This window comes from Carassius carassius, chromosome 33, assembly GCF_963082965.1.
Source record: "Carassius carassius chromosome 33, fCarCar2.1, whole genome shotgun sequence".
Lineage (NCBI taxonomy): Eukaryota > Metazoa > Chordata > Actinopteri > Cypriniformes > Cyprinidae > Carassius > Carassius carassius.
Window position 1 is genome coordinate 30,201,407 of NC_081787.1, and position 27,500 is coordinate 30,228,906.

General features: G+C 45.5%; 3 protein-coding genes across 3 annotated transcripts in view; all 3 read right to left on the reverse strand.

Moving 5' to 3' along the window:
• The window catches only part of LOC132114099 (mitogen-activated protein kinase kinase kinase kinase 4-like), a 28,546-nt gene extending 28,292 nt beyond the window's left edge, over nt 1-254 (reverse strand). Inside the window, exons 1-2 of the mRNA XM_059522238.1 lie at nt 174-254; nt 1-56 (exon numbers count right to left, since the gene is read on the reverse strand). The exon at nt 1-56 is cut by the window's left edge and continues 30 nt beyond it. Coding sequence (XP_059378221.1) covers nt 1-56; nt 174-254 — 137 coding nt within the window. The remainder of the gene's footprint in view (nt 57-173) is intronic.
• Nucleotides 133-17,907, reverse strand: LOC132114083 (mitogen-activated protein kinase kinase kinase kinase 4-like). The gene is made up of 18 exons (XM_059522226.1): nt 17,630-17,907; nt 17,437-17,502; nt 9,223-9,279; nt 8,661-8,786; nt 8,284-8,394; nt 8,010-8,100; nt 7,402-7,532; nt 7,275-7,329; nt 7,116-7,194; nt 6,871-7,046; nt 6,708-6,780; nt 6,006-6,192; nt 2,684-2,773; nt 2,514-2,558; nt 2,148-2,291; nt 1,039-1,082; nt 328-389; nt 133-259 (listed from the first exon to the last, which is right to left on the reverse strand). Exons 1-17 carry the CDS (start codon nt 17,684-17,686, stop codon nt 362-364), a joined length of 1,560 nt encoding a protein of 519 aa, XP_059378209.1. The 5' UTR covers nt 17,687-17,907; the 3' UTR covers nt 133-259; nt 328-361.
• Nucleotides 17,908-18,540: 633 nt separating this feature from the next.
• LOC132114084 (X-linked interleukin-1 receptor accessory protein-like 2) overlaps nt 18,541-27,500 on the reverse strand; it is a 259,570-nt gene continuing 250,610 nt past the window's right edge. The window contains exons 9-10 of the mRNA XM_059522227.1: nt 24,091-24,261; nt 18,541-19,713 (exon numbers count right to left, since the gene is read on the reverse strand). Of these exons, the coding sequence (XP_059378210.1) occupies nt 19,043-19,713; nt 24,091-24,261 (842 nt within the window). The 3' untranslated portion in view covers nt 18,541-19,042. The remainder of the gene's footprint in view (nt 19,714-24,090; nt 24,262-27,500) is intronic.

The following is a 27,500-nucleotide window of genomic DNA, read 5'->3' on the forward strand; positions in this document are numbered from 1 at the left end:
GAAGAATATTCAGCAAGCTTCATTAATGGGCTGAAGGGAGATGTCATCCCCAAACCCTGAAGGAGGAACAGCGTGTGATATTAAAGTCTTATAAATACACTCTCAATAGAGATGCAGTGCACAGATGCACACCTGGTTGTGTGGCGAGGCCTGAGCGCTTCTGTCCAGCACACAGTGTCCTGCAGGAAGGACAGCGTCAGCAGGACAGTGACCGGACTGTGAGCTGCTGCTGGAGCTGAAGGACATGCGTCCATCACCACTGCACACAGGAAGAAGAGTCAGGAACACAACAGCTGCAGGATCTCAGACGAACCGCTCTCAGCTTACCTGGACCCGTCTCTGTGTGGACTCGCCACATCCTTCAACTTGGACGTGCTTCGCTCTGGAATCTTCAGACAAAGTTTGGACAAATCAAGGGAGTATCATTCATTCCTGTTCCATGTGTTACATGTGTGTTTATGTGAAGCGTTTGCTCAGAGCGACGGAAGCAGATTCTTTTCCCAGAAGGCCTTTGACCATCATTCTCACTATTATTGTTGTGTGCTAACCGTATATATCTATATCTATCTGCTGTGAATGCATGTCACTTTAGAGGAAGGAAGGAAGGCAGGCACCTCCCATGGGGCGAGGAAGCAGTTTCGACCGCAGCTTTAGCGGTCTCCACCTATACAGATGTTTCTGACACAGCCAAACACTCAGTCATCATTTACTCTGGTGTGTCCTCTGAATACTAAAATATGAACAAAACTAGAATGCACAGAAGCTAAGTTGCTAATTTAACTCAGAATATTGCATAAAATGTGAATTAAGCACCATTTCCCAAAGAGAACAAACTCGTCACTTCCAGCCACTGAATATAATCATTTTCATATCTAATAAATGACTTATCGGATAAAAAGTCTGCGATATTTCAAAATGTGCATAAAAATAGGAGGATGGAAACATAGCTTGTATGGTAAGATACAGTACAGTACAGCATCTTAGCATCGTGTGTGTGTGTGTGTGTGTGTGTGTGTCTGACGATCAGTGGTGTCCAACCTTGGGCGGCTGCTCGTCAGGGCTGAAGAAGACTTCATCGATCGCTGGAGAAAGAGGAGTGGAGGACACGTCTGTAATAGAGCTGCTGAGATGAAGTTGTCGACTGGGACACACGTTCATGTTCTGAAACACAGATCACACAGCTTTCACTCCGCTAACCGTGCTGCTGTTCAGTAATGATGCATGTGTCTGTGGTGCACACATCTCAACATCTGCTGCTAGATCTGGATCTGTCTCTGGACTTCAATAGAGCCCTGCGCTGCCATCCAATAACAGTCTGCATTACACCGTTACTGTCACATTTTCCCAGTTTTGTGTGCTATTGTGGGCCCTTGTGGTGAAGTTTTAGTCAACTGGTTTCCTGATCTAGTCTTGTAATTCTTCTGGTTTTCCTCATTAGTTCCTCACTGGTCACAGCTTTAGTTATAGTATAGGTTATCAGTAAATATATTTGGGTTCATGCAGTCAGACGATGAATACAGTCAATCCAGAAGAACCGGTTTATAGTTTTATTTGAGCCGATCTCTATTACAGAACTGCACACAAACTGCATTTCCATAATTTCCTGAAATGTAATTTGTGTGGACTCATTTTTATGAGGTTTGTAAAGAGGAGAAAGTACTGAACCAGGCAGATCAAGCTCACTGTATTTGAAATATCCACAGACAAATATGTGGTGTTTATATGAATGCATCTTTGAGAGGAACTGACCATCTCCAGAAGTGCACTGATGGCTTTTTCTTTTGCTCTTACCTCCATTTAACTGCTGTCATCTTCATTCAGTGCGTCAGCGGCTTGTGTTTTGTGCTGGGGTCTTATGTAGCATCATTTCACAAATCTGTTTTTGCTTTAGCACTACTGTCTGTTCAAAATACATTTCCATATCGAGCCGGGACTGTGTAGCTCTACACCTCTACTAGTGATCCATCTGTGTTTTCTGTGTTGGTCATGAGTGGTGTGATGTACACACGTGTTGACTGTGCTACAGTTACAGACTGAAACGGATCAGGAATGGTCTTCTCCTCTGGTTTGTGATGCTGGGGTTCATTTATCCTGCAGTACTTCTATAGAGGGAAGATGTGTGATGTGAGCTGGAGATGTGATCGTACCTGTGGTTTGGCCGCTCTCTGGAGCACTGGAGTACACGGACTGGAGGTGCTTCCTGATCCCAGACGAGACTGAACATGAGGAATCCTCACCACATTATTCAGATTCACAAGATGTGTGTCCAGAGACTCCAGTTTACCTGCCAGCTGAAGACCAGAGTTTCTCATCATCATCATCTTCATCATTCTTCACCATCAGGGTCAGCATGCATCATATGAAGGATGTGTTTTACCCCGTCTGGAGGACTCTGGAGGAACAGCCGCTGGGACTGATCTCTTGGAAGACTTTCCTGCTGGACATCAGCGAGTCATTAGCACCACACAGACCAGCACAGGAGCAAACACATGCACATCAACAAACAGACTCACAGCCGCTGATTCAGGATCAGTCCTGTCCTGCTCACCGTCTCTGGGCTGAAACACAGAGATCGTCACAGTAGAGAAACAACGCTCCTGCTAAAGATTTTGATCAGGTTCAAAATGATGAATCACCAGCTTCTCTCTTTCTTTGCCTTTCTGTTCGATTAAAAAACTCTGACCTGTTTCTTGTGATTTCTTCTGCTCTTCTCAGTCACGTCAAGGTCTTCCTGCCACATCATCTCCTGGAGCTCTGGCCACTGGAGTCCGGTCTGGTGTAGGAGCCGTTCCTGCTGCTTCACACACACACACACACACACACACACACACACACACACACACACACACACACACACACACACACACACACACAGACACACACAGACACACACACAGACACAGACAGACACACACACACAGACACACAGAGAGACACAGACAGGCGCACACACACAGAGACACAGAGAGACACGCACACACACACACACACACACAGACACAGACAGACACACACACACAGACACACAGAGAGACACAGAGAGACACGCACACACACAGAGACACAGAGAGACACGCACACACACAGACAGACAGACACACAGACACAGACAGACAGACACACAGAGAGACACAGACAGGCGCACACACACAGAGACACAGAGAGACACACACACACACAGACACAGACAGACAGACACACAGACACGCACACACACACACACACACACACACACACACACAGACACAGACAGACACACAGACACAGACACACATACACACACACACACACAGACACAGACAGACACACACAGACACAGACAGACACACACACACACACACACACACAGACACAGACAGACACACACACACACAGACACAGACAGACACACACACGCACAGACAGACACACAGACAGACACACACACATACACAGACAGACACACAGACAGACACGCACACACACACACACACACACACACACACACACACACAGACACAGACAGACACGCACACACACACACACACACACACACACACACAGACACAGACAGATACGCACACACACACAGACACAGACACACACACACACAGACACAGACACACAGACACACACACAGACACAGACAGACACGCACACACACACACACACAGACACAGACACACACACACACACACACACACACACACAGACAGACACGCACACACACACACACACACACACAGACACAGACAGACACGCACACACACACACACAGACACAGACAGACACACACACACACACACACACACACACACACACAGACACACACACAGACACACACACAGACACAGACAGACACACACAGACACAGACAGACACGCATACACACACACAGACACAGACAGACACGCACACACACACACACACACACACACACACACAGACACAGACACACACACAGACAGACACACACACACACAGACACAGACACAGACAGACACAGACAGACACACACACAGACACAGACAGACACGCACACACACACACACACACAGACACAGACAGACACACACACAGACAGACACACACACACACAGACACAGACAGACACGCACACACACACACACACACAGACAGACACACAGACACAGACAGACACACACACACACACACACACACACACAGACAGACACGCACACACACACACACACACACAGACACAGACAGACACGCACACACACACACACAGACACAGACAGACACACACACACACACACACACACACACACACAGACACACACACAGACACACAGACACACACACAGACACAGACAGACACGCACACACACACACAGACAGACACGCACACACACACACACACACACACACACAGACAGACACAGACACACACACAGACAGACACACACACACACAGACACAGACACAGACAGAGACAGACACGCACACACACACACAGACAGACACGCACACACACACACACACACACACACACACAGACAGACACAGACACACACACAGACAGACACACACACACACAGACACAGACACAGACAGACACAGACAGACACACACACAGACACAGACAGACACGCACACACACACACACACACACACACAGACACAGACAGACACACACACACACACACACACACACACACACACAGACACACACACAGACACACAGACACACACACAGACACAGACAGACACGCACACACACACACAGACAGACACGCACACACACACACACACACACACAGACAGACACAGACACACACACAGACAGACACACACACAGACACACAGACACACACACAGACACAGACAGACACGCACACACACACACAGACAGACACGCACACACACACACACACACACACACACAGACACAGACACACACACAGACAGACACACACACACACAGACACAGACACAGACAGACACAGACAGACACACACACAGACACAGACAGACACGCACACACACACACACACACACACACACACACACAGACACAGACAGACACACACACACAGACACAGACAGACACGCACACACACACACACACACACAGACAGACACACAGACACAGACAGACACACACACACACACACACACACACAGACAGACACACACACACACACACACACAGACACACACACACAGACAGACACACACACACACAGACACAGACAGACACAGACAGACACACACACAGACACAGACAGACACGCACACACACACACACACACAGACACAGACAGACACACACACAGACAGACACGCACACACACACACACACACACACAGACACAGACAGACACACACACAGACAGACACACACACACACACACACACACACACACACACACACAGACACAGACAGACACACACACAGACACAGACAGACACACACACACACACAGACAGACACGCACACACACACACACACACACACACACACACACATACAGACAGACACACACGCAGACAGACAGACACGCACACACACACACAGACAGACACAAAGACACAGACACACACACAGACACACACACAGACACACACACACACACACACACACACACACACACACACACACACACAGACAGACACAGACAGACACACACACAGACACACACACACACACACACACACACACACACACACACAGACACACACACAGACAGACACACACAGACACACACACACACAGACAGACACGCACACACACACACACACACACACACAGACAGACACGCACACACACACACAGACAGACAGACACGCACACACACACACAGACACAGACAGACACACACACAGACAGACACACACACACACACACACACAGACACAGACAGACACACACACACACAGACACAGACAGACACACACACAGTGAGCCTCCGCTGCCGTACACACTGCAGAATAACATTAAAGCCACTCAAACACAGTCAGCCGAAGGCTCTATTTGTACTCAGCACTCGTGCACTCTTTACATCTTCGAGGCGGCGGCGCTCCTCCTGCTGCTGCTGGATCCTCTTGTGTCTGTCGGCCAGCAGCTGTCTCTTGTAGTTGTCCTGGTTGTGTGTTTGCTGGAGCAGGTGTGTTTGTGTGTGTGTCTCCTGCTGCAGACGCAGGAACTCCCGTCTCAACAGGGACTCTCCAGGAAGATTGACTATAGAGCTGTGTGAACACAAACACGTGAGGTGAGCCACGCCAGACCCAGAGACACGTCAACCATGTGACCCGCTCACCACATCTCATCCCACAGAGACACGGACCTACAGTACACTGATATGAGCTTCATTTCACTCGCTGTGGCACTACGTCATCCAGCTACCTGTGGATCAGGACACTCAGTTTGACACGTCAAATGTTCGTGCGAAGCCACGCTGGTGAACACAGTGATGCTTCACAGGGGCTTCATCAGTAAAAATCTGCTTTGACACAGTCTGTATTGCATGGAGCGCTATACACATAAAGCTGACTGGACTTGACTCATTCAAATCCATAAATGATAATATTTTATCATAATTGTTTTTTTTAAAACTGTTCCTTTCCTGTACGATGTGAACATCCTCCATTCATCTACACTCTAGTGTTGATCTCAGAAGAACATAAAGCAAGCTTTGCAACCGATGGAGGAAATGAGTCTAGTTTTTTGGACAGCGATACGAAGGATTCCTATAGAGACATACCTGGGTTCACCTTCATCTTCATTCATAGCATCTTCTTCATCTTCACTGCCGCTGTATTCATATTCCATCCCCTCTGTTAACATCCATCATAAACAGAGGAGCATTAGGATGTGTCTCACGATCAAGGACAGAGTCACCAGTGAGAGAGCAGTGTGTAAGTCACCTTTCTCTGTCCTCCTCTTCCTGGTCCTGTCCAGGTGGTCTTTGAGCGTGATGCGCACCTGTCGCTCGTTGGGAAGGTCTCTGATGAAGGAGTGGCGCAGGAGCGTTTCTGTGGACGGCCGCTGGAGGTAGTTCTTCACCAGACAGCTGTCCACAAACATCTGAAACCTCTTCGACCTTGAGGAGCAGTGAACAGCATCAGTGACTCTGTGGATGTGTGCCTGTAACAAACAGAAGTCATCTCACCATTTCTTGGACTTGAGTCTGGGAGAAGGGTTTCGTGGGATGAGGAACAGTGCTCTCATGGGATGCAGGTCACACAGGGCTGTGGAGAAACACAGCGGTCACACACAAACACTGCGTCGGATGTCAGTTGTGTAGAGTTGTTGGAGCTGGTAAACTCACGAGGCGTTCCCTCGGCCATCTCTAGAGCGGTGATGCCCAGAGACCACACGTCGCTCTGAAACATGCGGTGAAACACAGTCAGTGATGGGAAGCTGTTCAAGCACTGATGTGTAGCTGATGTACTCACCCTGTAGTCATACGTGGAGTCAGGGTTGTCGTCGCACGCGATCACCTCCGGAGCCATCCAGTACGGCGTCCCGATGAACGTGTTTCTCCTGCCGATCGTCCTGTCCAACTGAGCACTGACGCCGAAATCCACTGGAAAACACCACAAAACACTGTGTCCAGCAGCAGCTGATTCAGGGCACTTCTCCTGCTCATGTACACTTACTGTGTGTTATAACAGAGCTGCTGTTTAACACTGTTTAAACACCCCTAATGGGAAAAAACACGAAACTGTAGCTCAAATACATTTATTTTGTATGCTAAAAAACTTTTGTATATGTATGTGCTTGATATAAATACCCTGTAATTGTAGTTTTGGTGTGCTAAACCACTAATGTTGTGCTGAATGCACTTTGATGAGGTGCTGAGGTCAACTATATCTGATTGAGCTAAAGCTGCACTTCACATATCCAAAGATCATACAGTTCTTATATTAAAACACATTTTACATTGTGCAATCATGTTTCATTATATCAACATTTATGTAAAGTAAAAGTACCATAATGAATTAAAACAAACAGTAAGCAGAAGCAGACGTGGTCTGAAGGAGATCAGGTCCAGTGTGCTCACCCAGCTTGATCTCAGCGTTCTCCGTCAGCAGCACGTTCTGTCCTTTAATGTCTCGGTGGATCACGTGATGAGTGTGCAGGTGTAACAGACCCTGAGAGAGAGAGAGAAGAACAGAGCTCAGGACGCTCCAGGAGACGTCCAGACGGCATCTACATGATCATGAGCTTATCTGTGTTCTTCAAGCCATCTAATGTTCACTTGTGCTGGACAGCAGGTTCAGAATCACTTCTCATTACAGGAGGATGTTTTTAAGAGATCAGCTGTGATCACTCACTCTCAGAATCTCTCTGCAGATGTAGGAGATCCAGTCCTCCTTCAGACAGCTTCCTTTGGTCTTCTTCAGCAGGTCTGTGACCGAGCCAGCGCCGCAGTACTCCATCACCAGCTGAACACACACACACACATTCAGCAGCTCACTTCATACGGCACAGACGTCTGACCGCAGCAGCTGCATCAGGTCCACCAGGAGCCTCTTTGATTCTTCTTCCTCGTGAGATTACTACTGTATCTCATAAATAAGTGCAGTTATCTCGTGTAAATGCACATGTGACATGAAATGGGTGCACTGTCCCTTTAAGATGAGGATGACTGCAGACCTTATAATAGAAGCTGCTTGTGCTTGAGCTTGATTAGTGTCCAGCAGATACCCACCCACAGCTGGTCGTCCTGAGCCGCAGGACTCTTCTTCACGAACGCACCGTAGTACGTGGCTATGTTCCTGTGATGGGAGTGAGTCTTCAGCATGTTGATCTCCAGCTTGATCTCGTCCTCCTCGTCCTGAGGACACACACAGCTTCAGTGTACTGGAGACACACACACAGAGCAGGAAGAGAAGAAGACAGGAAGAGCACCGGAAACAGCAGACAGTCTCCAGGAGAGTTAGTGCACTTCCACACCAGCACAAACCCAGAGGACATCAGCTCACGCACACGCTTTACTCCACCTCATCTACAGTCCTGGTTTATTATGTGCTTCATATAAACACACTCTTACTTTATGAAAACTGAATGATAACAAAAAAAAACAAGAAGAAAAATCTGTGAAATTCCTAACATTGACTCCAACGCTTGCTAATGATGTTTTTCTATTTAAACCACAACCAAACGAGTCTTTGTAATGTGACTTTGTGGCCTGAAAGTTGCGTAAGAGCATTTTTCTAGCAAGCATGTGTTCAGGATCAATAACAGAGAATCACAAACCACAGCTCTCATACCTCCGTCACCTCCATCACCTTGATCGCTGCCAGCTGGCCTGTTTTCACATGACGACCCTGTCACACACACACACACACATACGTTTCATTTAAACTGTTGACGTTTTAGCCATTCATTACTAACGTTTGGGAGAGTCACATGATTGCAATAACTCATAAAACACAGAATCCAGAAAGAAATAAAACCAACAAAACAGAATACCCCCCCCCCCCCCACACACACACAGACACACACAGAGAGAGAGAGAGCTTTAAATACAGCACACTTCCTCATGATGGGCTTACACTGGCTGGACTGACAGATTCTGCCTCATCCTAGCACAGGAATCACTTCATCACAAGACCAGTGCTGAAGTGTCCAGAAGTCTGACAACAGTATAATGATAATCACAGCTAAAGAGGAAGTCTGTGATGTTAAACGGGGCTTCGCTCAGTCAAGACAGGTTTATTTCTAAAGCACCTTGATCCAGTGGAGATAGTTTCCAAGCAGCTTCACAGTAATAAAAGAGTCAGCGACACAAACTTCATCAGAAATAAACTAATCCTAATTCTGCTATCAAGCAGCTCAATCAACAAGTACTTTGAAGTGAAGTGAAGTGACATTCGGCCAAGTATGGTGACCCATACTCAGAATTTGTGCTCTGCATTTAACCCATCTGAAGTGCACACACACAGAGCAGTGGACACACACACACACTGTGAACACACACCCGGAGCAGTGGGCAGCCATTTATGCTGGCATATCAACAATAATATCCTGGCTCTTCCAAGCTTTATAATGGCAGTGAATGGGTGTTATTTTTCAATAGTCCAAAAGAAGTCCAATAAAGCACATCCATCCATCGTAAAAAGTGTCCCACCCTTCCTGTAGTGAATCAGTGTGTTTTTGTGATAAAAATATCCATATTAAAATCTCTAAACTCTTCCGCTAACTGCCGTCCACTGTGTGAGACGCTTTTGTGATGATGGACGGATGCTCTTTATTGGACGTCTTGTGGACTTTTTTTTTTTAATATAACTTAGATTTGATCTGTCTGAAATGATCTTTTCTGATATTTATTTCAGCACACATTTAAATCAAGATCTGATTAACGTGAATCTTATCATCACTCTTCTCCACTAGATGTCGCCCTCACTTACCTCGAGCGATGTTACATTCATTCAGCACTTGTTACGGCGGAGATACTGGAGATGACGACCAAGAACAAAGCCACACACGTGAATTGTTTGTGTGTGAAGATCCGCGTGCAGCTGTGTGTCTCTACCGTCTGTGGTCTGAATCGTGAACACAGAGCACGTGCTGTGAGTGATTCGGCCACTAGAGGGCGCTCTCGCTCTGTATCATGAACACAGAGCACGTGCTGTGAGTGATTCAGCCACTAGAGGGCGCTCTCGCTCTGAATCGTGAACACAGAGCACGTGCTGTGAGTGATTCGGCCACTAGAGGGCGCTCTCGCTCTGAATCGTGAACACAGAGCACGTGCTGTGAGTGATTCGGCCACTAGAGGGCGCTCTCGCTCTGTATCGTGAACACAGAGCACGTTCTGTGAGTGATTCGACCACTAGAGGGCGCTCTCGCTCTGAATCGTGAACACAGAGCACGTGCTGTGAGTGATTCGGCCACTAGAGGGCGCTCTCGCTCTGAATCGTGAACACAGAGCACGTGCTGTGAGTGATTCGGCCACTAGAGGGCGCTCTCGCTCTGTATCGTGAACACAGAGCACGTGCTGTGAGTGATTCGGCCACTAGAGGGCGCTCTCGCTCTGTATCGTGAAAACAGAGCACGTGCTGTGAGTGATTCGGCCACTAGAGGGCGCTCTCGCTCTGAATCGTGAACACAGAGCACGTGCTGTGAGTGATTCGGCCACTAGAGGGCGCTCTCGCTCTGTATCGTGAACACAGAGCACGTTCTGTGAGTGATTCGGCCACTAGAGGGCGCTCTCGCTCTGAATCGTGAACACAGAGCACGTGCTGTGAGTGATTCGGCCACTAGAGGGCGCTCTCGCTCTGAATCGTGAACACAGAGCACGTGCTGTGAGTGATTCGGCCACTAGAGGGCGCTCTTGCTCTGAATCGTGAACACAGAGCACGTGCTGTGAGTGATTCGGCCACTAGAAGGGCGCTCTCGCTCTGAACCGTGAACACAGAGCACGTGCTGTGAGTGATTCGGCCACTAGAGGGCGCTCTCGCTCTGATTCGTGAACACAGAGCACGTGCTGTGAGTGATTCGGCCACTAGAGGGCGCTCTCGCTCTGAATCGTGAACACAGAGCACGTGCTGTGAGTGATTCGGCCACTAGAGGGCGCTCTCGCTCTGAATCGTGAACACAGAGCACGTGCTGTGAGTGATTCGGCCACTAGAGGGCGCTCTCGCTCTGATTCGTGAACACAGAGCACGTGCTGTGAGTGATTCGGCCACTAGAGGGCGCTCTCGCTCTGTATCGTGAACACAGAGCACGTTCTGTGAGTGATTCGGCCACTAGAGGGTGCTCTCGCTCTGAATCGTGAACACAGAGCACGTGCTGTGAGTGATTCGGCCACTAGAGGGCGCTCTCGCTCTGAATTGTGAGTGATTCGGCCACTAGAGGGCGCTCTCGCTCTGAATCGTGAACACAGAGCACGTGCTGTGAGTGATTCGGCCACTAAAGGGCGCTCTCGCTCTGAATCGTGAACACAGAGCACGTGCTGTGAGTGATTCGGCCACTAGAGGGCGCTCTCGCTCTGTATCGTGAACACAGAGCACGTGCTGTGAGTGATTCGGCCACTAGAGGGCGCTCTCGCTCTGAATCGTGAACACAGAGCACGTGCTGTGAGTGATTCGGCCACTAGAGGGCGCTCTCGCTCTGAATCGTGAACACAGAGCACGTGCTGTGAGTGATTCGGCCACTAGAGGGCGCTCTCGCTCTGAATCGTGAACACAGAGCACGTGCTGTGAGTGATTCGGCCACTAGAGGGCGCTCTCGCTCTGAATCGTGAACACAGAGCACGTGCTGTGAGTGATTCGGCCACTAGAGGGCGCTCTCGCTCTGTATCGTGAACACAGAGCACGTGCTGTGAGTGATTCGGCCACTAGAGGGCGCTCTCGCTCTGTATCATGAACACAGAGCACGTTCTGTGAGTGATTCGGCCACTAGAGGGCGCTCTCGCTCTGTATCGTGAACACAGAGCACGTTCTGTGAGTGATTCGGCCACTAGAGGGCGCTCTCGCTCTGAATCGTGAACACAGAGCACGTGCTGTGAGTGATTCGGCCACTAGAGGGCGCTCTCGCTCTGAATCGTGAACACAGAGCACGTGCTGTGAGTGATTCGGCCACTAGAGGGCGCTCTCGCTCTGAATCGTGAACACAGAGCACGTGCTGTGAGTGATTCGGCCACTAGAGGGCGCTCTCGCTCTGAATCGTGAACACAGAGCACGTGCTGTGAGTGATTCGGCCACTAGAGGGCGCTCTCGCTCTGTATCGTGAACACAGAGCACGTTCTGTGAGTGATTCGGCCACTAGAGGGCGCTCTCGCTCTGTATCATGAACACAGAGCACGTGCTGTGAGTGATTCGGCCACTAGAGGGCGCTCTCGCTCTGAATCGTGAACACAGAGCACGTGCTGTGAGTGATTCGGCCACTAGAGGGCGCTCTCGCTCTGAATCGTGAACACAGAGCACATGCTGTGAGTGATTCGGCCACTAGAGGGCGCTCTCGCTCTGAATCGTGAACACAGAGCACGTGCTGTGAGTGATTCGGCCACTAGAGGGCGCTCTCGCTCTGAATCGTGAACACAGAGCACGTGCTGTGAGTGATTCGGCCACTAGAGGGCGCTCTCGCTCTGTATCATGAACACAGAGCACGTTCTGTGAGTGATTCGGCCACTAGAGGGCGCTCTCGCTCTGTATCGTGAAAACAGAGCACGTGCTGTGAGTGATTCGGCCACTAGAGGGCGCTCTCGCTCTGAATCGTGAACACAGAGCACGTGCTGTGAGTGATTCGGCCACTAGAGGGCGCTCTCGCTCTGTATCGTGAACACAGAGCACGTTCTGTGAGTGATTCGGCCACTAGAGGGCGCTCTCGCTCTGAATCGTGAACACAGAGCACGTGCTGTGAGTGATTCGGCCACTAGAGGGCGCTCTCGCTCTGAATCGTGAACACAGAGCACGTGCTGTGAGTGATTCGGCCACTAGAGGGCGCTCTTGCTCTGAATCGTGAACACAGAGCACGTGCTGTGAGTGATTCGGCCACTAGAAGGGCGCTCTCGCTCTGAACCGTGAACACAGAGCACGTGCTGTGAGTGATTCGGCCACTAGAGGGCGCTCTCGCTCTGATTCGTGAACACAGAGCACGTGCTGTGAGTGATTCGGCCACTAGAGGGCGCTCTCGCTCTGAATCGTGAACACAGAGCACGTGCTGTGAGTGATTCGGCCACTAGAGGGCGCTCTCGCTCTGAATCGTGAACACAGAGCACGTGCTGTGAGTGATTCGGCCACTAGAGGGCGCTCTCGCTCTGATTCGTGAACACAGAGCACGTGCTGTGAGTGATTCGGCCACTAGAGGGCGCTCTCGCTCTGTATCGTGAACACAGAGCACGTTCTGTGAGTGATTCGGCCACTAGAGGGTGCTCTCGCTCTGAATCGTGAACACAGAGCACGTGCTGTGAGTGATTCGGCCACTAGAGGGCGCTCTCGCTCTGAATTGTGAGTGATTCGGCCACTAGAGGGCGCTCTCGCTCTGAATCGTGAACACAGAGCACGTGCTGTGAGTGATTCGGCCACTAAAGGGCGCTCTCGCTCTGAATCGTGAACACAGAGCACGTGCTGTGAGTGATTCGGCCACTAGAGGGCGCTCTCGCTCTGTATCGTGAACACAGAGCACGTGCTGTGAGTGATTCGGCCACTAGAGGGCGCTCTCGCTCTGAATCGTGAACACAGAGCACGTGCTGTGAGTGATTCGGCCACTAGAGGGCGCTCTCGCTCTGAATCGTGAACACAGAGCACGTGCTGTGAGTGATTCGGCCACTAGAGGGCGCTCTCGCTCTGAATCGTGAACACAGAGCACGTGCTGTGAGTGATTCGGCCACTAGAGGGCGCTCTCGCTCTGAATCGTGAACACAGAGCACGTGCTGTGAGTGATTCGGCCACTAGAGGGCGCTCTCGCTCTGTATCGTGAACACAGAGCACGTGCTGTGAGTGATTCGGCCACTAGAGGGCGCTCTCGCTCTGTATCATGAACACAGAGCACGTTCTGTGAGTGATTCGGCCACTAGAGGGCGCTCTCGCTCTGTATCGTGAACACAGAGCACGTTCTGTGAGTGATTCGGCCACTAGAGGGCGCTCTCGCTCTGAATCGTGAACACAGAGCACGTGCTGTGAGTGATTCGGCCACTAGAGGGCGCTCTCGCTCTGAATCGTGAACACAGAGCACGTGCTGTGAGTGATTCGGCCACTAGAGGGCGCTCTCGCTCTGAATCGTGAACACAGAGCACGTGCTGTGAGTGATTCGGCCACTAGAGGGCGCTCTCGCTCTGAATCGTGAACACAGAGCACGTGCTGTGAGTGATTCGGCCACTAGAGGGCGCTCTCGCTCTGTATCGTGAACACAGAGCACGTTCTGTGAGTGATTCGGCCACTAGAGGGCGCTCTCGCTCTGTATCGTGAACACAGAGCACGTGCTGTGAGTGATTCGGCCACTAGAGGGCGCTCTCGCTCTGAATCGTGAACACAGAGCACGTGCTGTGAGTGATTCGGCCACTAGAGGGCGCTCTCGCTCTGAATCGTGAACACAGAGCACGTGCTGTGAGTGATTCGGCCACTAGAGGGCGCTCTCGCTCTGAATCGTGAACACAGAGCACGTGCTGTGAGTGATTCGGCCACTAGAGGGCGCTCTCGCTCTGAATCGTGAACACAGAGCACGTGCTGTGAGTGATTCGGCCACTAGAGGGCGCTCTCGCTCTGTATCATGAACACAGAGCACGTTCTGTGAGTGATTCGGCCACTAGAGGGCGCTCTCGCTCTGTATCATGAACACAGAGCCTCTCAGACGCTCCAGCAACAGACTCAACCCTGGATACTATCGGCAGGGATTTTTGCCAATAAAAAAACGATACATCGGTCAACCTTAGGATAAATTAATGTTCTATGCCTTCATCTGATTACCAGAAAAAATAAGAACAAAATTTTATATGGCCCTATTATTGTTCAAAAAAGGACCCTATACAAAAAAATTATAGGTTTAAAATACAGACCTGTGGTTCTTAATTATTTTTTTATTTTTTTATTAATTCACCATTTGTAAATTGTTGTTTACTATTACTTTTTTAGAAATATCAATAGCATTTGTATTAAAACTATATTCACTGAATGTAATAAAAAAATCTAAATTGAATGGAAACACCTGAATTGATTCCCAGCCCTACTTGAGCTGAATAATGAAATATAATGAGTTTTATGTAGAGCTCCTCTTTAATTAGTTTAGTAACTGATGGAGTTTGCATCACTGCTGTTGTTTTTATTCTGTTTATCTCTTGAAGCTTGAATCTGTACTGTACAAAGTACTATAGAAACAAACGAGGCTGGACTTCAATGATCTTCTGATCTACAGTCACACCTTCTTATTTAGTTTTTTGTGTTCTTTCATTTATTTCTGAGCATCATCAACACACAGTGAGCGTGTCATGAATGCAGTCACAGAACCAGAGACCATCGCCTTGAGATGCCTTCAGAAGAGACGACGATGTGTGATCTGATCTGTGATCAGTGTTTATGATGCTTCCCGCTGTCAGAACAGAAGTATCCATGCCACTACTGAAAGTTTCAAAGTGTGATGATACCAGCATTTACTCAAAATTCTGGTTTAATTCATCACTACTTCTGACAACCCTACTTCCCACTTAAAGACACTTAAAGAGAAATGTGATGGTTTATTCATCCTCATGCTGTTTCAAACCTGTATGACCTTCTTTCTTCTGCAGAACACAGAGGAAGATATTCTGAAGCATGACATTAGTTTGGTACCCAGGTGTTTCTCAGAAGAGCTTCTTTTATGTCATGCAGAAGGAGGAAAGTCCCACAGCACGAAGGATGCCTGAACTGACACTTTAGGATGAACCGTGGCTTTAAGAGGCTGTTCTTCACGCTGTAAGACTGAACACTGACTGATGAATCACGGCTCAGCCTCTTTAACACACACATCATCATCATCATCCGGCGAGAGCCACGCTCCTGGGTCTCCAGCTATTTCTGTGAATGATCGTGAGCTCAGGCTTCAGGTGGGATTTCTGTCGGAGGGGATTTCCTCGTGCTCTCCAGGATGCAAACCACTGGGACATAAACAGGAAGTGCTGTCTAAAGAGGTGACCGCGGGATTATCCTCCAGACGAAGCTCTTCCGCAGATCTGCTGAATCCTCATTATTGGAGTGTTTCGGTGTCAGAGCGGTGAATTTCACCACGTTTCGATGAGTTTGCATGCATGATGTCACAAAAGCTGTGCAGTTTCCACTTCATGTGGATGTTAAAGATGTGGTAAGAGTGAAGCACACTGTGTGAGGAGGATCCTGGAGGAAACTAACCTGTGTAAGACAGATCTGAATGCAGAACTAGCTCTGCACTTACTACTAATGATCAGAAGGGATATTTGACCACTCCACAGGTCACCAAATACTGTATTCTGCTGCCAAAGCAGATTCCTGCATTCAGAATAATGCAATTTCCACAGAATGAAAATTATGCAAATAATTGCAATAACTTTCTTAAAGGGACAGTTCACCCAAATCATGTCATCATTTACTCACTTTCATGTTATTCCAAACCTGTATGAACTTATTACATCTTTCATAGAAGAAGATATTTTGACAGGTCCCTGTGTGTGTGTGTGTGTGTGTGTGTGTGTGTGTGTGTGTGTGTGTGTGTGTGTTCAAAATACTTTGTTTTTGTGTTCAAAATTCTGAGTAAATGATGACAGGATTCTCATCCCCTCTGCAGCGTGTCTACAGTCTAAAATCCTGAATCAGGAATCCTCAGCTGTGGTGTGTGTGTGTGTGTGTGTGTGTGTGTGTGAGCTGGAGATGATCCAGATGAAGGTGTCACACATCTCACAGGATGTTTGTTAAAGATCCCACACTGATGTGAAACAGCTCTGAGCTTCATGAGGAAGTGACTCCACCCAGAGACTGTCACACACCAAACCGCACCAGCTGCTGATGGAGACCCGGAGACACAAACACAGCACAAACCTTGTAAACCTGTCCATAAGTCCCGTTCCCGACCACCTCGATGAGCTCGAAGATCCCTGCAGGATCCTGGAAGAAGAGCCACAGATCATCACACACTCTCACTGAAGTCTGACCAACTTTAAATGACATTCAGAGCAAAGTTCGCGTCGCTGCAGTAAATCACTGACAGAAGCTTCAGTAAACAGAGACTCACCCGAAGAGAGGCGAGCTCGATGTTACTCAGACTCGTCGTGGGGAAGTCTCTCGCCATTGTCCTCAGCTCGTCCACCGTTTTCAGAGTTTCCTAACTGATCATGGCTCGAGGAACAGTGTGTCTGCTCATCTTCAGCGCATCTAATGCTACTATAGCGAGGGATCTGATCGACATAACGGAACCGTTGCAGCTGAACTCAAGAGCTGCTGCTAGTAGGCGTGTCACACCCGGCGGATTAGCCAATCCTGTCGCAGCGCACTCTCGGCCGCTACATATTAATGAGCTCGTGTCCCAGACGCTCCCGGAGCCGCCTCATTATCGAATTAATATTCAGGAGCTTTTCCTTCGCTTTAGTGGGATTCGGGACAAACACAGGAAACCCGGAAAACCAGTAAAAAGTGAAAAGCTGCGCCTTCCTCTGCTTACAGCAAAACAAAGCTTCCCATCTCTGTTTATCAAAGAGTTTGCTTCAGCCACAAATCTGACCCATTTAAACATTCTGCCACCTTTATGGTCAGTTTCATCACACACAACATAAAAAATAAAAAATCATCTCTCACAGTCAGTTTCTCGTATATTTATTTATTTTGTTGGTCTGAACAAGTATTATTTTTTGCAAGGTATATTACAAATAATTTATCGGCTAAACCCAGAGACCTGTGACTGAGACAAGCTGCTGGGTTTGTGAGTATAATCACAGAATCATACTCTTCCTCACATGACTGTATCTGAAGAGTAAAACAGAGGACTAGTCGTGAGTACACAAAACCAAATCACTGACTGTAGTGACCTTTCATTCTAGAGGGCAACGTTGCATACAAATTCAATCAAATCATAATAAATACCTATCAGTATTGAACCACTTCATCCCTACACCAGAGATACCATTCAACAAGATGCATCTTATAAGGCAAATGATAAGTTGTATCAAATATGTAAATACCTCCTCGACTAGCTACAAACCATATCAATGTGCTTATTAGATTTGAATAGGAATTATTTGCATAAATAGAACCTAATATTCTTTAAAGCTCTGAGCTGATGTGTCTTTACATTATTGTGCTGTAACACCCCAAGTCAGAATGTCAAACAAACCCTTTAATAAATGCAGACGCAGCGTTTGATGAAATACTGTACATGGCATAATTACCTCAAAATTCAAGTAAGAAAACAATATCAGTAGCTCTTCAAAGTATGAAAACACTAAAGGCTGGAAGAGAGCCAGATAACCCATTAAGTAGTTTTGATGAACTCATGCAGGTCAAAATCCCAGAGAGCAAGCTCTTTCGGCCCAGATCCGGCCCGCATTTGGCCCATATGAAATCCATGTGGGCCGGATCTGGGCCGAAAGAGCTTGCTCTCTGGGAAGGAAGAAAGGATGAGACTGGCGAAGCGATGTTTGGCGGAGCCGCTCTACCAGATGTCACTGGAAAGCTCGGGTCCGGACAGCGGCACGAAGGAGCTGTTCAAGTGAAGGTCTTTCTTGGGTTTGCCAGTGTTATTGTGCGTCAGCCGTCCGTTCAGCAGAGTCATGGGCAGACTGCAGTACATGTGTCGGCCACTGAGCGTGGGCAGCTCGTACTCGTAGCTGCGGCAGAAGTGGTGCATCTGCAGGTGTCCCGGCTCGTTGTAGTCCGGGATCTCGATGTGAGCCGGCGCTAGCGACGCCGAGGTGGTGGTCATAGCCACCGTCGACACGGCCTGCAGGTCACCGAACAGCCCCTGCTCACCCGAGTCCAGGACTTGTCGGCGGGACACGCTCTCTTTTCTCTTGGCAGGCATCTCATAGTGCACCCGCTTCCAGAACCTGGACTTGAGCTGGCTGCTCTTGGGCCCGCACCACTTGATGAGCGACAGCACTCGGATGGTGTGCTTCAGGTCCTCCAGCTCCTGGTAGTTGATGACGCTGTGCAGGTCCGAGCATTCGATCATGATCACCTTGATCTCGCCCGTCACCAGCATGCTGTGCAGCCGCGGCTCGAACTGGAAGATGCTCCAGCCCCGGCGGGCCACGAACTCAGGGGTCAGGACGATGATGAGACGCCTGCTCTGCTCCACGCTGCGTGCCAGGTCCTCGATGTACGCTAGAGACACAGAGAGAGACGCATGTCACACACCAGCAAACACACACTCTTCAGAAAGAGTGAAACGTTTAGGTTTCTCAAGTAACTAGTAAAGTAATGCATTACTTTTTTATTTACAAGACAATATCGGAGTTACTTTTTTAAATAAGTAACGGCAGTAACTATGTTTCTCATGTACTGATGATTCAGGAGCGAGTGCAGAGGCGTTGTGTGTGAACATGATCTTACTGTAGATCTAGACTAAGTGTGAACTTAGTCTATCACAAAAACACATTCAGTGTTCCTCAAAATAAATAAAAACTGTGAAATGCAAACTTAAATATGACACAAACTTGCAACAGTTAAATGTTACATAACACAAATATTACAGATAACACAAAACACACTGTCTTTGCTGCTGACCTATATAATTAAACCTTATGAATACGCAAAAATGACCTTAGATAAACATTTGTTTGATTTATTTTTTTGTTTTTATTTCCTGAAAAGTTTTAAACTTTCTTCTTCTGCATTCTAATCTTCAAGCAATCCAGAATCTCTTAAACTCGTTCATTTTACATTTGCCATAAACAGAACTCTTTTGTATTGAATGTATTGAAAACTATCAAGCAAGCCCTGCCCAGATGAGAAAAAGTAACACAAACGTAATGTATCGAATTACTTTTCATAAAAAGTAAAAAGTAACTAAACCAATAAATTTCCCCCAACATTGGGGTGTATTTAGGGGTTCGTCCTGCTCGATTTGTGCCACAGACATGCATAAGACTTCAGATGGGTCCAGTTAAGTTTTCTGTAATATTTAACCTAAAAATTGTCTGATGGACAAAGAACAAGCGAAACAACCCCATGGTGTGATGTCTGATAGACAGCTGGTTAGCAATGTGTTAAAACACCTTACTGCATAGAAATGCTTCTTCAAGAACACTCAAGAAACAGCATAGAAACAGACTTTCATAAGACCTTAGCTACACCTCAGCAGCTGTATCTCACCCAAAGCTAACTCAAATGATGTGCACAGATGAGTTTTTCATCTGTAATATGTGTATTTATTTACAGTATTTGACAGGAAGCTGTATTATAATCATGTAATAAACCACATCAGGTTGATGTGACAATGCGCATATTATTTTCTGTAATGTGCTTTCAGTCCTGAGCCTATGAAACAGGTTTTAATGGCTACAGCCATAACTACTTAGGAACATATGCTACAGACTGAAAGTGAAAACCCAATATAGTAAGTGATTAAAAAATTAAAAGCTTAATCACTTCATATTATAGCATGTCACCCCTCCTCTCAGATTTCCCCTTTATTCTAGTTAAACAATCAATATAAGTTCACTTAGACATTGACTATGTTTACATGTGCACCAATAATGTGATGATTTCCAATAATCAGAGTAACCGCAGTGAGACGTTTACAGGACGCGAGCAAACCTCTGTACTCACATTGTGGTTATTTTCACCGCCATCATTCACATACCCATTTCCATGTTTTCGTGACTTCAGCATGTTTCTTCAGCAGCCAACAGTGTGATGCCTTCTTTAATGGCATGTTAACAGATGTATGCATCACCGCAGGAGCGTCACATGTCATCCATGATCATCACGAGCACATGCACACTTGGGTCTGAGTGGAATAGGTTCAATTAATGTGTTTACATGCTTGTGTATTGAGATTAAACTCAGTATATGCTACATAGTTTTACTACTATTGTGCTTTCCACGATTAGGAATTTAATTGCATTGACATATTGATTGGTCAACATTTTGTGCTTAAATGAGGTAATCACAGTCCTCAAACTTTTGAATATGTCTCAGCTCTTCATATTGTTTATAGCAATCCTTCATCATCATCTGAGAAGTGCATCGCTCACAGGAAGTGAATGGCACTGTCTCTCTTCCTGTTTCACTCTCTGTTCGCTGCAGATCTCACACGTCTCTGTGCATGTGATTGTGGGATAATCTCGAGTTTAGGATATGCCATCAGTTGAGAAAAATGTATAATGCATGTCGTGGTACTAATCAAGCTGGGTTGGATTTGCTGGGTGTTGTCAAAGCCAAATGTTGGTGTTTGGTTCAGGCCATTGGTCAGCCTATCTGTGATTATATTGCAAACATCTTTCCAGCACTCTAGAATCAGATGATTAGATGATGAATGTTGTCACAGTCTCCAGCTGGATAGCCCATGAACTCCACCAGAGGGCCCTGACTCTAGCTACTCTAGCCCAAACTACATTTCCCATAATCCTTTGCTTGGATTCAGCACTCCATTGCAATCACCTGTACTGTATCTCATCACCTCATCAGTCTCACACACATACACACTCACTCTGCTGAGTATTGTTAGCCTGATGTTAATAAAATTCAGAATGTATTTCATTTCACAGTTGTAAAAATAGCCAATCAGCATCGAGTGTTGACTTTCAGCGCTGAGGAGTGTTGAGAAAAGGAACATCACAGAGGAGGCTAGCCTCTCTTCTGCTATATCAACCAATCATCATAGAGATGTAAATTAGGGTAGAGTGGGGGAAACGCCTCCCTGGGGTAAAACGCCCCCCAACCTGTTTTTCCCAAAATAACCACTAGAGGGAGTCAAGATACATTTTCACTGTTGCTATGCACTACGTTTGACAATGGGGATAAACAAATCTCCTTGGAGACACCAGTGACGTATTTGAGGAGAAGAGGATTACATGGTAAGCGCTATAACTTTCAGATATTAGTAAACAAGTGTTTAAGAGAATATTGTTCTGCAGGATATCACAGTGATGTATGATAGATGAATAGTGAAGTCTGTAGTTTGAGAGGATATGTTATTTATAAGGAATATAATTATATTTAAAAAATTAAACATTTTTTGAAAAAGTCATAGGTTGTGGGGTAAAACGCCCCCGACGCTGAGGGGTAAAACGCCCCCCAGAGGGCATAGTTTCTCTCTATCATGATTACTATAATAACATATTTCTGTCTATCAAATCCTTTGTTTTACACTTAATGCAGTATAACTAGGTGGTAAAATCAAAATATTTGAACAAAAAAAAAAGTGAGCATTAGGCAAACCTCAAGTGAGCATTAGGCTAGCTTGATAGCACAGTTAGCTCACTGACGGAAGGTGGTTAGGTGACCCAGTGATAAAACATAGTGGCTTTTAATGCATTTATTTCACTATATAAATATACAAATTTATAAGTTTAATATTTATTTAGGGTTTTCTGTTTGTCTTGGTGATAGTGGTGAACAAATACATCAATTATCAACCCCATAAAGGCCTAGTGTAGAAATCTCAACCTCATATATATATTTTTTCTCTCCATATAGATGCGGACATATAAAAGAAAAAGTAACCGTGGTGCTTATACAGAGCAAGCTCTACAAAATGCCATCAGAGCGATTGAAGAGGGAACTGTTTTGAAGGCTGCAGCCCATCAATTTGGAGTCCCCCCAAAGACCTTGAGGCGGCATAGGGATAAAAAAGTTTTGGAGCCTGGATCAAAGTGTTTAGGCCGCAAAGCAGTTTTTACATCATCATTTGAGCTCCAGTTAACTGAGCACATTCAATCAATGGAGAGGGCATTGTTTGGGCTTTCAACCATTGATATAAATCATAAACTCTCTGAATAAAAAGGTTGCATTTTATGCATGCAACAGTCTATTACTGGCAGTCCCTTATGAGAATGAACCATGGTAAAGTGAACATAGTTTAGCTATAGTATTTGTAGATTTCCTTGGTTACCACTACAGTAAACAGTATTTTACCATGTGTAAACAAAAATATAACCTAATAAGTTGCAATTAAGGCATATTGAATGTTTCAATTGAATGTATTGAAATTTCATAATCTAAAAGCTCTGTTTAGAAGTATCGTATCGGTATCGATATTGACGATATTGCATCGAAAATAAAAAATGTGGTATCGCCCATCCCTACAAGGCAGCAATTCATGTTTATTATGTCGACACACCCCACAGAAGAAAGGGGTGGGGTGAGCAGTAGCTCATTAGCATTTAAAGAGACATGCACCAAAATGGATTGCTGTGATCAGAGCTGTTTTTGACAAAGTAAAAAGGGTGCTGTTTAACATAATCTTTGAGGAATTTTAAGTATATTACAGACATTTCATGAAGACCCTAAAGAATCACATCAACTTTGGAATCCGATGTCCCCTTTAACGGGTGTCTTTTCTTTTGTAATGTTGTCTATCCCAACCAGACATTGGTGAACAGAGTTAGTGTGAATAGCCTCTGCCAACAACACGGGCTATTTGCACTAAGATTAAAAACAGACTTACACATCATCAACACTGAGCACTTAAAACAAGTTATCACTGCTGTCTGTTTTGGTCCATGTAAGCATGTGAATGTCAGGTGTTGTTCTTACTGCTGCTGGGAATGAGGTCCCGGTGCGGGATGAAGAGTTTATATCCGTAGTGTTTCTCCAGAACGTCAGGTAAGATCTCCAGAGCAAACAGTTCCTCCTCACTCATCTCATGCTCCACTGACTCAAAGTCCACTTTGGTGTAAGATAGGTAGGCATCATATTCCTTGTTGTCTGTAAGGAACAGATTTGTTGTATTGCACAGGTTAATTCTTTCACCATATTATACATGGATTATTATTGTTATAAAATGGTCGGTAAAGTAACACAGTCTCATTACAATTTTAAACTATTTTACAGATTATTTTACAGCAAATAGATGTGTACGGTCTCACTTGTACGACCCACTCACTGTTCACTGTTATGAAACCATTATGAAAGGAAATCAACAGTGCATCATGGCACCGATGCTTTGGGAACACTTCTGCGTGAGCAAGTGTGGAAACATGGCCACCTTGAGAACCCTTACCAAAAAGAAGTATACTTCAAGGGTATATTTTATTTTAAGTATACTTAAGTGAATTTCTAGTATTTTTTTAAGTATACTGTATGTAGCAAGTATACAGATATCAGTGTTCTAGTAGTATGCTTGTAAGTGTACGGTCTCAATACTCATTGGGACTAAATTGGCCCACTTTCTAGTAGATAAAAGTAGGCTATACTTTAAGTATAACAGTAGTAAATTTTGAGTACACAACTAATGTACATCTATGTTTGTAGTTTGTACTGCAATTATACTAAAAGTTAACTTATAGATATACTGATAGTTAAATTAAACACTTTGTACACTTTGAAGTATAGTCTCAGTTAACTACTAGTTTAGTAGTTTTATACTGCAAGTATATTTGTAAGATGAACTTTACATCATAGTTAAAGTATACTACTATGTCCCTATTTAGGTTTTAATTTGTACGTATTTTGATTATCTGAACATTCAAAACATCCAAAGAAAGAACAGAGTATCTGCTTGTTAACAAAAACATTTTATTCTAGCTTCATGCGTTCTTTTTTTATGAACACTTGAATGTGGATGAGTTTCATAAATAAATAAATAATCAACATTTTGAACAAAAAGCGGAACAAAGAATATGAATTTGATTCAGAATAATAATCAAAACGTGGATGGAGTCAGTTAACACCCCAAAGCTGATTTTATTCCATCACGTTGCACAGTTTTGATGCTGTTTTATGGCTGATGATACATGTGGAAGCATCTGTTGTTTCGGTTTCTTCTGGGCTTGCTTCTGTACAGAATATATGTAACAGTGCCCCCTACCATATAACGATGAAAACATGGATTCCCAGAGCACAGGTATAGCTCTGTGATTGGCTGTGGGGTAAACTGACTGGTGCACTGATCAGCAAAGCCACCACGCCCCCCACTTATTAGTGCTGTTATTTAGTTTAGCTTTTCCATAAATAACACTTGAGCTTAAAGTCTGAATTTGGTTTACCAAACAAATGCATTTATTCTATATTTGACATTTGGACGACATATGTATGTTTCTATCAGGTGATCGCTGCCCAGTGGCCTATGCCTGCATTCACCTCCACTCTTCACTTTGTTCTGGAGTTATCTGGAAATGGTCAAGAACAATATTCAATAGTAAAAATGTCAGAGAGAGAGGGGCTCAAAAATTTTTTAACTTCAAATACAAAGAACAGAAAAAATAAACACAAGTTAGTCAGTAAACTCCCCAGTTATCAGGTTATTTTACTAAAGCTGATGATGGAGCGGAAGGTGTTGGAACAGCAAGTGAAATGGGCATATGGAGCAGAAAAAAAACAGCATCCTCGTCTACACAGATTTTAGGTTAGTTCGATTATTAACTGGACGTATATTGTTTTTATGTTTGAACAAACTCTAAATATTCATTTGGGGATTGGGAGATAATCTGTAATTTGTGTTTTAACTATAAGCATGTGTAGTGTTAGGCTATATGAGATCCTGGATTAGCCTATATGATGAGATACTGTCATCATATACTCAAACTAAAATTGTTCTAAACCTCAATGAATGTCTTTGTTCTCCTGAACATAAAAGAAGATATTTAGAAAAATGATTGCAACCAGTTTCTGGTCCCCATTGATTCAAATAGTGTATTTCTTCATACTATGGAAGTCATGGGGGCCCAGAAACTGTTTGATTAGCAGTATTGTTCCACAGCAGAAAGAAAATTCATATAGGTTTAGAACAACATAAACATGTAACATAAACTGATTAGACAGCATGATTATTACACAGGTGTGTCTTAGGCTGGCCACAATAAAAGACCACTCTAAAATGTGCAGTTTTACTGTATTGGGGGGTCCGGGGGCATCTGAAAACCAGTCAGTATCTGGTGTGACCACCGTTTGCCTCACGCAGTGCAACACATCTCCTTCACATAGAGTTAATCCGGTTGTTGAATGTGGTCTGTGGGATGTTGGTCCACTCCTCTTTGATGGCTGTGTGAAGTTGCTGGATATTGGCAGGAACTGGAAAACGCTGTCGTATACGCCCATCCATGCTTGTGCCTCCCATACATAAGTAACCCAGGTCCCTGAGTAGGGAACGAGGCGCTGCAATGCCACACTTCCCTCAGACCAGTGGTTCTCTATCCTGGTCCAGGAGAGCCCACATCACTGCACGTTTCTGATGTCTCTATTATCTGATACACACGTTTGAGGTCTTGGAGTCTAGTTCACCTGACCTCATGCTCAGCCAATCAAGACTGATGTGTTTCCACACATGCCTCAGACACCGGTCACACAGAAGTGTTCCCATAGCATCAACACCACGACCAAGTGCTTTCTCAGGGAACCGTGTTACACTTGTAACCTTCATATGAAATTGCTTTGGATTATAAACATTTCGAATGTGTTTTGAAATATGTATTACTAAAAGCATTTCGCATTAAAACACTTGGTTGTTGATTAAATAATAAAAAACAACTTGCCATTTCAAGTGTTAACTTTGAATGTTAATCTTTACTTGCAGGTCTAACATTTGGAGAAATGTAAATGAATTGATAAGTTGATAAGGGTAATGTAAAAGACTATATACAAGAACCTCTCCGAGGACCTCAGATGATGCCAACCCTGAACCAACTGAACAAACTAACGAAGTTTTCTGTGAAGCTGCTTTTCAGCCATTTTTAATGTGAAAAGCACTACACAAATAAACATGAACCGAACTGAACAGAAGAGTAACTTAAAAAAGTAACGCTTAGGAAAATATGAGAATAACACATTGATAAGGGTGATGTGAAAGTAATGAGACATACAATAATATATTGTATCTAGATTAAATTGCATTTATTTTGGTGTTAAAATAGGCAACTGTTATGACATATGTATTTTGTGCATGTTTGTAGGGTAAAAATATGCATTGCATTAAGGCCTTGTTTTTGCACTTCTGCTATAGGGAGTGA